The following is a 13194-nucleotide window of genomic DNA, read 5'->3' on the forward strand; positions in this document are numbered from 1 at the left end:
ATGCTCCAGAAAGCTCCTGCAAGCATGGCAGCACCAGGCAGATTCGAGCAGCCAGCCACCCAGAGAGAGAGAGAAAGAGAGAGAGAGAGTGCTGTGGAGATGGGGACCACCTTGGGAACTCCCCTCCCTACATACTGGCAAATGCAGTGGCCAGAGAAACCACCTCCTCCAGTGTCCCAGAGCTTCCCTCTCAGAACCCCTCTGCCATCCCCTCTTCTCTGTGTTCCACAGGGTCACAGCAGATAAATTTCTGTCCTCACAGTCACACACGCAACCACCATCTGTCTGTTCTCAAAGGCGGCCATCCTTCCAGTCTCAGAAGCTCCTGGGTTTTTTCCTTCTCCCTCTCCCCTGCACAAGGGATACCCCTATGCTCAGTTCTTTCCCCATGACTTGTCTTTATGCCTTTAAATGTCTTTTCATTCAATCAGCAATTCTAGGTGGCTGATTCCCACATATACAAGTTGGAGCTAAAACAAAACAGTTTTACAAGCCATATGTGCAAATCTGCTTCACGACTTCCTCCCTCTGTAACGGCAATCTCTTTCCAAACCAGGGGCGGTGGGCCCTCCTGCCTGGAGGCACCTCCCGTTGGCTGCCTCACAGATCCAGGTTCTAATTTCTCACCCCGCCTCTCCTCCTCCACCAGCTCCTCAGCCCCACCCCTTGCTTCTCCTCCAGGGCCCACTGTGCTCTCTGTCACCCAGGGTAAAGTTCGCCGGTGTGTGACTGCTCCGTCCAGGTCCCGACACAAATCCCTCCTAATCTCTTGGGCTGGCCCCTCCTCTCTGTGCCCTGGTCTTCCTCCCACATCCTGGGCACTCAACCCCCAGGGAACCCTGGGCAGTCTCCCTTGGAGTGCTCGTGGAGCCCCACATGGATGTGTAGTGGAGAGGGTGCTGGGCCAGGTGGGGAGTCGGGGGGCCTGGACTGTAGTCCTGACCCCACCAGGTAGCTGCTCGGTGACCTGCAGAAGTCAAGCCACCTCCCTAGCCCTGGAGGTCTAGAGGCCTCCCTGGCAGAGCTTATGGGGACTTCAGGAAATGCTGTGAAACCACGCTGAGAGCTTTAGTTCTATTCTGTGAGCCCACCCATGGGTGCCATCTCGCCCCTCGACGGGTCATTCCCACCGCTTTCATGGAGCGAGGTGCTCTGTGGTGGGAAAAGGAGGGAGGGCAGGGCAGTAAGTCACAGCAGGCACCATGCCGAGGCCTTTATGTGCATTATGACAGTGATCACCCCCCCCAGTCAGACAGGTGGGGAAACGGAGGCTCATTAATGTTAATGGACTTGTTGAATTCACAGAGCTGATTGGTGGCAGAGCCGGGGCCTGCGTGGCACCAAAGCCTGCTCTGCCGGCACACTGCCCCTCCCTCAGAATCCCCTTCAACAGCCCTGCGGGCAGACGTTTCCATGCGCTGGTCCACTCCGCGCTTCACCACTGGTGCTGCCTCTTTCACAGAATCCTTACTCTTTGGCCTGGCGTTTAAAGCTCTCTACAGCAGGGCCCAGCCTTGCCGAACCGAGCAGACGGCCACAGGTCCCTGACTATTCCTCCTCCACTCTGGTTAGGCAGGTCCCTTCCTGTCCCCCATGCTGTCCTTGCCACCCGGCTTCCCACATTTTCTGTGGCTGCTCATTCGCTCGGATGCCCTGCTGGGCATAATTGCTGTCCCACCTTCCAGGTCTTCATCTGGCACCACAGCCATAAGAAGCTATCCCCTGCATCCAGCCCACATAGCTGTCATCCCCTCCTCATAGTCACACTCAAATGCATTTGCCCTTCAAAATTTCCAGCTATTCTCCCAGGAGACTGTAATCTCCCTGAGGACAGGGCAGAATAATGTACATGCACATTTGCGCTGCCTAAAGTTTCCCACTGTGCTGGGCTCATAGTGGACCCCTGAGCAGAGAGCCCTGGGGCATGCCTGGGTATCTTTGCTGAAGAGAATGGGGAAATTGAGGGGGCCTGAACCCCTGAATGCTGAACACATCATCCCATTGACTGAATATCCTTGATAGACTTTTTCCAATCAGTGTTTTCATGTGGTTTTTTTTAATAGCTAGTATTCGTAGATTTTGTTCCAGGAATTGTGCTGTTGTCTGATTTATTCCTCATAATCTAGTGAGGTTGGAATGAGATCTTATGGGGCACATAGTAATGAAATGGGTGAATGAATTTTGTCCCATCAGAAGATGCAGAAACTGAGCTCAGAGTGGTTAACTAACCAGCCCAAATAAGCTGCATAGTAAGTGGCACAGATGAGACCCAAGCTCAGGTTCCTCTGACTTCCACACTCTTAACCTGGATGCCCCACAGGGGCCTGGAGGCAGCACAGTCCAAGGCCATTTGCAGGAGTGTCCCTCTCTGGACACAGTAGCCGGGTGAGTGGGTGGTCCCCACACCTGTCCCCCCGCCTGTCCCCATCCCTGGTCCCACGCTGCCTGGCAGTGCCCGGAACCCACCCCTGCACCCTCCGTTCAACTCACAGAGGATGATGAGCGAAACCACCAGGGCAATGAGGAGGAGCACGCACCCGATGAGCGGCAGCCGCTTCTGGCCCTCCCGCCAGGTGAACTTGGGCAGGCTCGTACCTAGGAGCAGGGTGGCAGCAGGGGAAGGTGAGGCTGGAGAGGAGTCTGACGAGGTGGAGAGGGTGGGGGAAGCAAGGCTGTGGCCCAGGAGGGCCCCGTGAGGATCACTCCATCCCAGAAGTTGAAATGAGATTTTATGGGGCACAAGGTCAATGGAATGAATGAATGAATTTTGTCCCATCTGAAAATGCAAACACTGAGCTCACCCTGCCTGGCACCAGCAGGCGTCTTTTACTGTGCTCTTCTCTGGGCCAGCCAGGCACTCTGCCTGTGTTCTCTTCATTCTCACGGCAACCTCATGAGCAGAGTCTTATTAGGCCCATTGTATTGATGGGGAAACTGAGGCTCATGGAAGTGAAATCACTTGCCCGGGGTTGCTTGGTGAATTAGTGGCAGAGTTGGGATTCCAATGCAGTGGGTCTGTTACCAAAGCACCTCACCCACCCTGGAGAGGGCAAGGCTGTGGGATGGGCCCCAAACTTCGAGTGATCCTCCAAAGCCACGTATCATCCAGGCCTGTGTGTACTGTGGTGGTGGGGAAAGTCTGAATTCTAGGATGGGAGGAGGACAGCATTGGGGCAGGCAGAAACACTGATTCCTTAAGGGCAGACCCAGTCCCCAAGGCCTATTCGACCTCTCTGACTCCCTAATAAGTGAACCATGCAACCCACAATTTGGAAGGCTGGGGATGGACTTGAACACCTGGTCAGAATCTCTCCTTTTCCTCGCCCACCCACAGATGGGCCCGCTGATCATGACCTTGTTCCACTGCAGACCCCAGCTTCTTAGGCAGACCCACAGGACAGCACAAGGAGAGAACCCTGTGACTAACTGTGGGACCTTGCTACTGAAACCAGTGCTCTGACCTGGGTTGTGCAGACTCCAGGGTGACACGCTGCTTTGTTAGTCCTGGCTTCTTATCACCTACCCCCCTTCGCGCCTAATTTTCCACTGTCTCACGTTTTCACATTTCACAAAAATGTTTCGTTTTTGCCCGTGCCCCCAAGTCCCTCACTGCCCACCCCGCTGCCTCCCCTTCCCCGCATCATTGTCTGCTATGACAGCAGAGCACATTGGCTCTGAGATTTCCTCCCTGCCCATGGGCTGCTTCCCATCTCTCTTGTCTTCCCTGCAGCGTCCCCCTTACCTGGGCTCTCCCTGGTGGCCCTGGCAGCTGGTGCTGACCTGGCAGGAGATGATCGGATGGGTACAGCCCCCACTGGTGTTGCTCTAACAAGGTACACTCTGGTTGGGGAGGTTGTCACGGAGGCTGACCTGGCAGATGATGACCTGCCGGATGAGGACCTGGAAGGTGAGGACCGAGCCGGAGACGCCCTGGCAGGAGATGCCCTGGCCGGAGATGCCCTGACTGGAGATACTTGGGCTGGTGATGCTCGGGCTGGAGATGCCTGGGTTGGAGATGCCCGGCCTGGAGGTGTCCCAGCTGGAGATGCCTGGGCTGGAGATGCCCCAGCCGAAGGTGTTCTTGCTGGAGATGCATTCTGAAAGCAGATCGAAGAGTGTCCCTCAGGCTGCTCTCCTGCCAACTCACCTCAGCTGTCTGTTCTGCTGCACTAGGATATGAATGCTCTGAGGCAGCAGCTAGGGGTTGAGCAAAGCCCCCCAGACAAGGAAGCATCTGAGAAGAGGACTGTGTCCAAGGACAGAATGAAAGCTCAGAGAGCCTGCTGTTCCCCAGCTCCCCTAGGGGCTCCCCTGCCACTTAGGACCTGCAGAGAAGGGTAGAGGGAAATGGGCCACGTGCCCGGGGATTGGGAGTCACCCGCTTAGGCTACGCATGTCTAGGAAGGGTTAAAGGAAGAGGCTGCTGGGCTGGTCACTCACTCTGAGACCTCATATCAAGGGAATGTGGTCCCCTATGGGGAAAGCAAAGACCCCTTCTGCCCTCTTCCCTTCCACCTCCTACATCTGCATCCTTTACTTTCATGTATGTGTGTTAGATTATAAAATATTGTTCTTACTATGAGCTATAATCCCTAGTTAAGCACTAGTTAAGAAAAGCCCTGACCTGCCAACTGAAGGGGCAGAGCGCCAGTGTGAGCTCATCTGAGGGAGAAAAAGAATGCTGTACAAAGGCCAGACTAAGGTCTTTCCATAACATGGACAAGCCTCAGCTGCAGAAGGCCCTGCCCTTCCTTCGGGTGGTGGCCTGGGCCTCGGCTCCTGCCAGAGATCCTGGCATTGTGGCATCTTCACTGGCCTGCCTGGTCTCCCTTCCTCTTTTGTGCACACCCTAAGTCTTCCCCAACTTCAGGGGGAATTCCCGTAAGCCAGGACAATAAAATACTAATCACTCGCGTGCATGGCACGTTAGAGTTGAAAATAAACTTTCACATCTGTGGCCTCACGATGGCCTCGCCACATCCCTGGGAGGTGAGTACTTTTGGAAGCCCATTTTACAGATAGGGAAGCCAAAGTTCAGAGCTCAGCTTGCAGAATCACAGAGTCAGGGTTCTACCCCATGCCTATTCGTCTCTAAGTCTCCTGCCCTTCTTGAGTCAGAAGAGCTTCCCAGCACAGTCTTCGTGAATGGCACGTACAGCGTGCTCATTTTGCCTTTGTGAGATTGGTTAAGAATGGGGCCCCGTGGCCCAGGCAGGGAACCTGGGGATAGGGCGGAGGATTACAACAGGGATCTTGGTCTTGTGATACTTTCTGGTGTGACCCACAGTTGGGCCCTGTGACCTGCCAAGACCAGGAGGTGCCTAGTGGCCCAGAGCAGCAGGGTCAGGTGGGTCCTCAGGTGCTCTGGGTTAGAGAGACCAGGTTGGAATTTGCCTCTAAGGCGGCTGGGTGCCCCAGGCAAGTGACTTCGCCTCTTTACATCTCAGTTTCCTATCTGTAAGCTGGAGTGAAGCACCTTGCTTCATGGTACTGAAGTCACAGACCACACCTGTAAAATGCCCAACACACAGTGAGGGCGTGATGAGCACTGGCTGCGATGGAGGGGTTTTGTTTGTAACACACAGTGAGGGCGTGATGAGCACTGGCTGCGATGGAGAGGTTTTGTTTGTAATACACAGTGAGGGCATGATGAGCACTGGCTGCGATGGAGGGGTTTTGTTTGTTTATTTGTTGAGTCTTGCTTTGTCACCCAGGCTGTAGTGCAGTGGCACGATCTTGGCTCACTGCAACCTCTGCCTCCCAGGTTCAAGCTATTTTCCTGCCTCAGCCTCCCCAGTAGCTGGGGCTACAGATGTATGCCACTGCACCTGGCTACATTTGTATTGGAATCTCACCCTATTGCCCAGGCTGGAGTGCAATGCCATAATCTTGGCTCACTGCAACCTCTGCTGGGTTTAAGGGATTCTCCTGCCTCAGCCTCCCGAGAAGCTGGGATTATAGGCACCCACCGCCGTGCCCAGTTAATTTTTTTTTAATTATTATTATACTTTAAGTTCTAGGGTACATGTGCACAACATGCAAGCTTTTGTATTTTTAGTAGAGATGGGGTTTCACCATGTTGGCAAGGCTGGTCTCAAACTCCTGACCTCAAATGATCCACCCGCCTCAGCCTCCCAAAGCGCTGGGACTACATGCGTGAGGCATCACACCACACACAGCCAGTAGTGGGGTTTTGTTTGTTTGCTTGTGAGAATGCTGGGCTTGCTATGAAAAATCTGTTTGAATCTGATTGTCTCCATTCCCAATTGCATTTCCTGGGCAAGCGACATAACCCTTCAGTGCCTGATTCCATGCGTGTGAAATGGGCAGACCTTACCTCCTTCCCCCAGATAAATGGGTGATACACATGAAAAAGCCTGGTCTATAAATGTGTGTCAAACCATGACAAAGATAACAGCCCACTAGCACTTTCCGGGATCCCATTCCCACCTCTTCACAGCTCTTTGCAGTTGATATGGTTAGCATCATTTTATAGATACTGAAACAGAGGTCCAGGCAGGTTAAAAACATACCCAGATTCACACACCAGGTAAGTGACAGCTCAGATTCTAACCAGGCCTGCTAGGAGCAAGGAGGACCTTGACCTACAGTGTCACAAACATCCCCAGGACCTACCTTCGTCTCTTCAGGGCTTGTATGTGCAGTTTTGCACCAATATGTGATTTGATCCTCACAAGTCTCTCAGTTAGCAAGCTGGGCAGGAATTACTACCCCCAGTTTGTACACAAGGACCCGGGGCTCAGGGAGACCAAACAGCCCACCGGAACGACCTGGTGGTCTTTAGGAACTCTCGCACAGTCTTCTAATTCCCAGGCAGCTCAGGCTGTCTCTACCTGAACAGGACCCTGCCATCCAGCCCCAGCTGCCCCATCAGGAAGTGGCCCAGAGGAAAATGGGTGGGCAGGTGGGGGAGGAAGCTGGGGAAAGCTGTAAAGCTAGAACAGGAGAAGGGAGTCAGGCCAGAGAGGGAACTGGTGGTGAGGGAGCATGAGTGGAAAGCCAAGGGCTGCAGAAAGGGCGACACATCCAAAAATGGAATGGAGGCCCTGCAGGCCCTGAATCTGGGGGTATCTAGCTCTGGTCTGAGTAGAGCACGTGTTCTGCTGTCAGAGCCTGGGAGGCAGGTGGAAAGCCACTGGACCCCCAGACCAGGGCAAGAGGAGAGTTCTGGAGCCTCAAGACCTAAAGGAGAATTGCCCATGAAGAGAACTACAAGTCCCAACAGGGGCATCAGGATGAAGGGGCAGCCCCCAGACCAGATGAGAGCAGCATCCAGAGTGAGGCCCCTGCTCCACCCCCTGACTCTGACCCTCAACCCAAACCCTCCCAGACATCAAGAAGAGTTCCCATCTTTAGGGATCATCTGAGTACGAGATTCCACACCAGCCTTCTTTAGGCACTTCACAGCCTGCTGTCCCATGCTGCTGGAAGTTCTTCCTGATATCTAACCTGTTATAGCACTAACTCATTTCTTTGCCCCAATTCTTGGAGAACAACTGCTGAGCCTCTAGCCTCCCACCAGAGGCCTGACCTCACCCTCAGAGGAGAGGCCTTCAGCAGCTGGGGAATGGGAAGGGGAGGAGACTACTTGTTTGTTTGTTTGTTTTGAGACAGAGTCTCCTCTGTCACCAGGCTGGAGTGCAGTGGCGCCATCTTGGCTTACTGCAACCTCCATCTCCTGGATTCAAAAGATTCTCCTTCCTCAGCCTCCTGAGTACCTGGGACTACAGGCACGCGCCACCATGCCCAAATTTTTGTATTTTTAGTTGAGATGGGGTTTCACCATGTTGGCCAGGATGGTCTCCATCTCTTGAGCTTGTGCCCGCCTCGGCCTCCCAAAGTGCTGGGATTATAGACGTGAGCCACCACGCCCGGCCGAGACTTCTTATCCAAGGTCCCAACCTACAAGGGGCAGAACCAGGACTAGAACCCAAGCTTCCCAAATCCTGGCCTTTGGCAGTGAGCTGGAGACTCAGGAATGGAAGTAAAATGACCAACTCCTTGATGTGTCCTGGTGTCTCCACAACTTGCCTGCAGACCAAAGGCTTCTCAGCCTGCTCAGGGGCAGGTGCACAGGGCGGAGCAGGGGAGTGTGGTCAACTCTGAGCCACGTCCCTGGCCTAACTTTGCCAACCATTCTTTCCTGGCTGTGCCTCTCCTCCACACCTACCCCTGGGGTGGTCTCTGAGGTTACCCCTGGCAGTAACATAATTATAAGCCCTTACCATGCCATGGAACAGGCCCACACCCCAGGCTGTCACTGCTACCACCTGGCTATGCCTCTGCAGCTCCCAAGGGTCCTCACCCAAGGCTTGTTCAGGACCCTCTAGACATTTTGGGGCAGGAAGCAGCATGGCAGGAAGGCAGGGCAGGGATCCGCAGGAAAGCAGTGAAGGGCAAGCTACGGAGGGCTAAGAGGAGGAGCCCCTGGCTCCGGGAGTCTTTCCAAAGCCTGTCCCTGGACAGAAGTCTGTAAGAATTTTTACTCCCGCTTTACAGACTGAGAGGTAGAGGCCCAAAACGTTTGTGTGCTTTGCCCAAAGTTGTTCAGGCCCATCTTATAGTAGAGGACCGACTAAAATCCAAGGCCCCTGCTTCCAGCCTAGGGCTCTCGACACCACAGCTCCCAGGGGTAGCCCCCCCGTGAGGCGAATGGGATGTTTCTCTGGTTTCCAGTTGCAGACTCTGCCCCTTGGGCCATTACCTGGTAGGGACGGTAGTAAGTTAGCCAACCCCTGAGTATGTCCAGCCCTTGGCCTCTCCTGGACCTTCTGGGGGCCCAGCCAGTGATGCCAGGGAGAGGCGGGCCTCTGTCTTTGCTGAGTGATGCGGGCTCATGGTTGCTTCATCTCAGTGGTTACGGAGCTGCTGCCGTGGATCGAGCCCCGGGCTCTGCACAGTGAGAGTTCTCCAGCCATAAGCAGCAGCCTGAACTTGGGAAATATGCACTTCAGGTCCCCCAGAGCCTGGGCTTGCAGTGTGAACGATCCCATAAAAAGTTCTCCCGCAATTGAACAATGAGAGCACTTGGACATAGGATGGGGAATATCACACACCAGCGCCTGTGGTGGGGTTGGGGGAGGGGGGAAGGATAGCATTAGGAGATATATCTAATGTAAATGGTGAGTTAATGGGTGCAACACACCAACATGGCACATGGATACATATGTAACAAACCTGCACATTGTGCACATGTACCCTAGAACTTAAAGTATTTAAAAAAAAAAAAAAAAAAACTCTCCCGCTAGTCCTGAAGAATGTCCAGCAGGCAGCAACAGCTGCGATGATGCATCTTCATGGCCTGAGGGCAGGTGCATCAGGGCCCCTTTCAGTCCAGTTTAAGCCAACTGGGCCTCCCTCGTCAGCCCTGGGCCATTCCTTCATAAAGCTATCACCCAGGGTTGGGCATATCACAGGCTGTCAGAACTGCAAGGACTCTGAAAACCCTCTAAGCCAGGCGTGGTGGTGCCGGCCTGTAGTCCCAGCTACTTGGGAGGCTGAGATGGGAGAATGGCTTGAGGCCAGAAGTTCAAGAGCAACCTAGGCAACATAGCAAGACCCCATCTCAAAGAAAAGGAAAGAAAAGAAAACCCACCCAAGCCCTTTATACTATTGATGAGGCGATGAAGGCCCAGAAAGGCTGTGTGACTTGCTCACGGTCACACAGCCAGTTGGGGATGGTGCCAGTTCTAGAACGCTGATCTTCTGGCGCTCATCCTTGGGCTGTTACACAACACTCTGCACTTCCCCTGTCTGTCCCTTACCAGCCTCCATGAGAAAGGACCCTTCCCAGACAGAGGCCCCCATGGCAGCGTCTCTCTCCCAGTGACCCTGGGCATCAAGGGCGCCCATAGGGTGCGCACAGGCAGACCATAGGCCAACAACCCAGCACTCTGGGCTAGACAAGAAGAAACTCCCCTCCCTAAACCCTTCTGGAAGCACTGCGGGCACTAAGAAAGATCAGGAGCTCCCTTCAGCAGAGCCTAAAAACCCTCCTTGCCTGTTGGGAACCTGAGGTGCCCTGGGTCTGTGGCAGGGGAGGCCTGAACCTTTCCCAGAGAGGGCCATGCTGGACTGGGTGACTTTTTCCTTCCTCACGGCTAGACCCAGGCTTCACTGTGCCTCCAGGTACCCAAGGCCCTTTCCTACTCTCCCCTCCCTGAACCCAGAGAAACCCCACAAATATAGGTTCCCCTCAGCACACAGGCATCTTCCCCACCATCTCCTCACCCACTACCAGCATCCCCAGCACACACGCAGTGTACACCTCAGGGACTCGGGTCAGCCCTTGAGGCAGACTGAACTCCAGAAGCGGCCAGAGCTGCAGGGCCTGCCTCGCCCTGGGGGTGTGGGGCCAGGGGAGCCTCACTTCTGCTCCTAGGCAGGCATGTGACTTTGGGGACAGTCACATCCCCCTCTGGGCCTCACCTCCCTCATCTATAAAATAAGGGTGTTGGACAATCAGCAGTTTTCAAACAGGGTTCCACAGAGCATTTCAGTTTCCATGGAGTTGCCTTGGAGACCAGCTGGTGGGGACTTTGGTGGGCTCTGAGCCCTTACCCCACCTCAGCAGAGAAGATCAACCTTTCAGTTTCATACAGTGGAGTCTACGTAACATTCATTTGAACAAAAGAGGCAGCTGCTACAAAGAACTTGAAAGGGACTGGCCAGGGTAAGTGCTGAAGTTCCTTCCAGTTTCTGACGCCTCCTGTGCACATGAAAAAGCCTGGGAAATCCCTGTTAGACCAGAATCAAGACACCTCCCTGTTCATTCTTTCATTCATTCATTCATCAAATGCTGTAAAGAACATGGAGTGCCCACTATTGGCAAACAAATAATATTTGATTGCCCAGGAACTTGCTGCCTCATTGTTTCCCTATGTCTGTGCCTTCTCTTGCTGCCAGTCCTAGGGGACTGGTGGCAAGTCACTCAGGGCTGGTACATAACGGTGGCCCCGCTAAAGTTTTGGGTATTGCTTCCCTTCTAGGGAAACCAGCCCCCATCTGGTGCTGTCAAGGCCTCCGCTTGACTGCTAAAGCCGGCGTTCCCTGTGGTGGCTTCCCTCGTGCCTGCGCCACCAGTGCCCTGCCCACTTGTCCAGGCACATCCACCCTCATTGTTGCTATACCAAGAGGAAGCTGTTTTGCCAAAACAAGACACTTAAGCTAAGTGGCCATTGTTACAACAGTCATCCTTCCCACCCAGCTCCCCAGCCCAGGGCCCAGTACACACACTCCCACACGCTTACACTCACATCTGCCAAGTCTCAGGGGACAACACAGGGGAAAGCAAGGTGGCTGTGCCAAGGGAAGTCTGCTCCGCACCAATGACAATGTGAAATAGAGGACGGGGTGAGGGCTGCACACCTGTAGTGGCATAGGGCAGGTGCCAGGGTCCTTGGGGTGCCTGGGGCAGGGAGACGGCAGAGTGACTTGAGCCTGCGGGTGAGCCGTCTTGGGAACTGCCCAGCCCCCTCTGGAAAGGATGCCTCATCCTGGACCAGCGCCGGGCCCCCAGACGGTTCTCACTAGTCCCTAGCACCTGTAGCCTTGGGCTAATTTCGAACCTGTTCCACTTGAAGAAGGCCCAGTATAAGAAAATCCACTCCACAAAGGAGCGTTGCTTCATCAATGGGTCTAATTCAGTCTTTCTTTAATAAGCATTGCACTGCTCTGAGAATTAAAAATGTGACCCATTTTGAAAAGGCACAAAATATGCGCTGTCAAGAACAAATGCACATATCTGGTGTGGCGCACCTGCCATTCCGTTCTATGTAATTCCGGACCCTCAGGGAGCCAGAAGGGAGCCTCAGGGGGGGAATTTGTCCAACCTTCTTCTTTGGTGGGAAAGCTGAGGCACAGGGAGAAGGTGTTTGTCCAAATCTGTAAGAGCCAGCGCTAAATTCTAGGCAGTGATGATAAATTTCAATATTCTGTGACTCTGTCTCTATCTATCTCTATCTCTCTATGCCAGATGCTGTTCTAAATGAGCCTTACTATGGGAAGGACACTATTTTGAGACTCCTTGAGGTAGGTATTAAATTAAGTTTAGCCTAAAGCTGCCTTCTTACATATTTTAAGTTTGGATCAAAAGGTTTCTCCGTACATAATGAACTATAACTCAACTGGACGTGTACACAGACTGTAAGCTACTCTTGTTAACAATCACCAAGTTTGCCCAATCAAAGGCAGCCAACTGTTCAAACCGTGTTCAACTAAGGCTGTTTCTGTAGCTCACTTCCATTTTCCAAACGCTACTTGCCTTTTTCTGTCCATAAATCCTCTCCAACCACGCAGCTGTGTGGGAATCTCTCTGAATCTATTCTTCAGGGGACTGCTCCATTTGAGAATCGTTCTTTGCTCAATTAAACTTTGTTAAATTTAATTTGTCCAACATTTTTCTTTTGAGAGTAGTGTTATTATTCCATTTTACAGATGAAGAAACTAAGGTACAGAAAGGTGAAGTGGCTTGCCCAAAGCTGACGGGGAATGTGGTCAATTCTCTGTCTACCACAACATGCAACTTTCTTTTGAATATGAGAAACTGAGACCCTTCTCCACTTCTTTTCCAAGGTCCCTCTGAAGATCCAGCAGCTGCCAGAGGAGTGCCATCAGGCTCAAGCCCACTGGCCGTCATCTTCCTCACGACATTTTGGAGTTGAGGGACAGAAATCACAATGCATCTATCTGTAACAAAGCCCTCAGGGAGAAGGCACAAGCTCTGGCGGCCAGCTTCTCCCAGCCCACTCCTATATAACCAAGGTTAAGAAATCTGCTGCAGATGGGATTCCGAGCCCCAACTATAGGCTCACTTTCTTGGGGGTTCCATCTTAAATAGGGGAGTAAAGTTAAGAACCTTAAATAAGGATGTAATGATTCCATTCTTCCATTCCAAGATAAGTTTGGACAATCTTTTTTTCAGAATGAACATGGTACCAGTCATAATATTTGACACTTAATTCATAGATTAATTAGGAGTTCCCCAGTGAAGTCTATTCTCTGTCCTGTATCCCTCCAGCAACCTTCAGATTGGTCCCTGACTCTGAAGAAATGAGCTTCCCGGGAAGACATCGCCCCATCACCCTGTCTCAGGGACAGACTATCCATCTCCAGTGGGAGCATGGCCACACTCCCGATAGCTCAGCCCTTCTCACTCTTGGGTTTAGGGACCAC

General features: G+C 53.0%; 1 protein-coding gene and 1 long non-coding RNA gene across 4 annotated transcripts in view; one reads left to right on the forward strand and one right to left on the reverse strand.

The window, feature by feature from the left end:
• Positions 1-13194, reverse strand: part of TMPRSS13 (transmembrane serine protease 13) — a 28423-nt gene that overhangs the window by 13870 nt on the left and 1359 nt on the right. For 2 of the 3 annotated variants that reach the window (XM_033206014.1, XM_033206013.1), the window contains exons 2-3: positions 3743-4097; positions 2491-2595 (exon numbers count right to left, since the gene is read on the reverse strand). In XM_033206014.1, coding sequence (XP_033061905.1) covers positions 2491-2595; positions 3743-4097 — 460 coding nt within the window. The remainder of the gene's footprint in view (positions 1-2490; positions 2596-3742; positions 4098-13194) is intronic. The other variant, XM_033206015.1, reaches the window with a different exon arrangement.
• Positions 10564-12855, forward strand: LOC117080764. The gene is made up of 3 exons (XR_004435947.1): positions 10564-10693; positions 11996-12051; positions 12595-12855. It is a non-coding gene; the product is annotated as an uncharacterized LOC117080764 (long non-coding RNA).

This window comes from Trachypithecus francoisi, unplaced genomic scaffold, assembly GCF_009764315.1.
Source record: "Trachypithecus francoisi isolate TF-2019V2 unplaced genomic scaffold, Tfra_2.0 Lachesis_group8, whole genome shotgun sequence".
Classification (NCBI taxonomy): Eukaryota; Metazoa; Chordata; class Mammalia; order Primates; family Cercopithecidae; genus Trachypithecus; species Trachypithecus francoisi.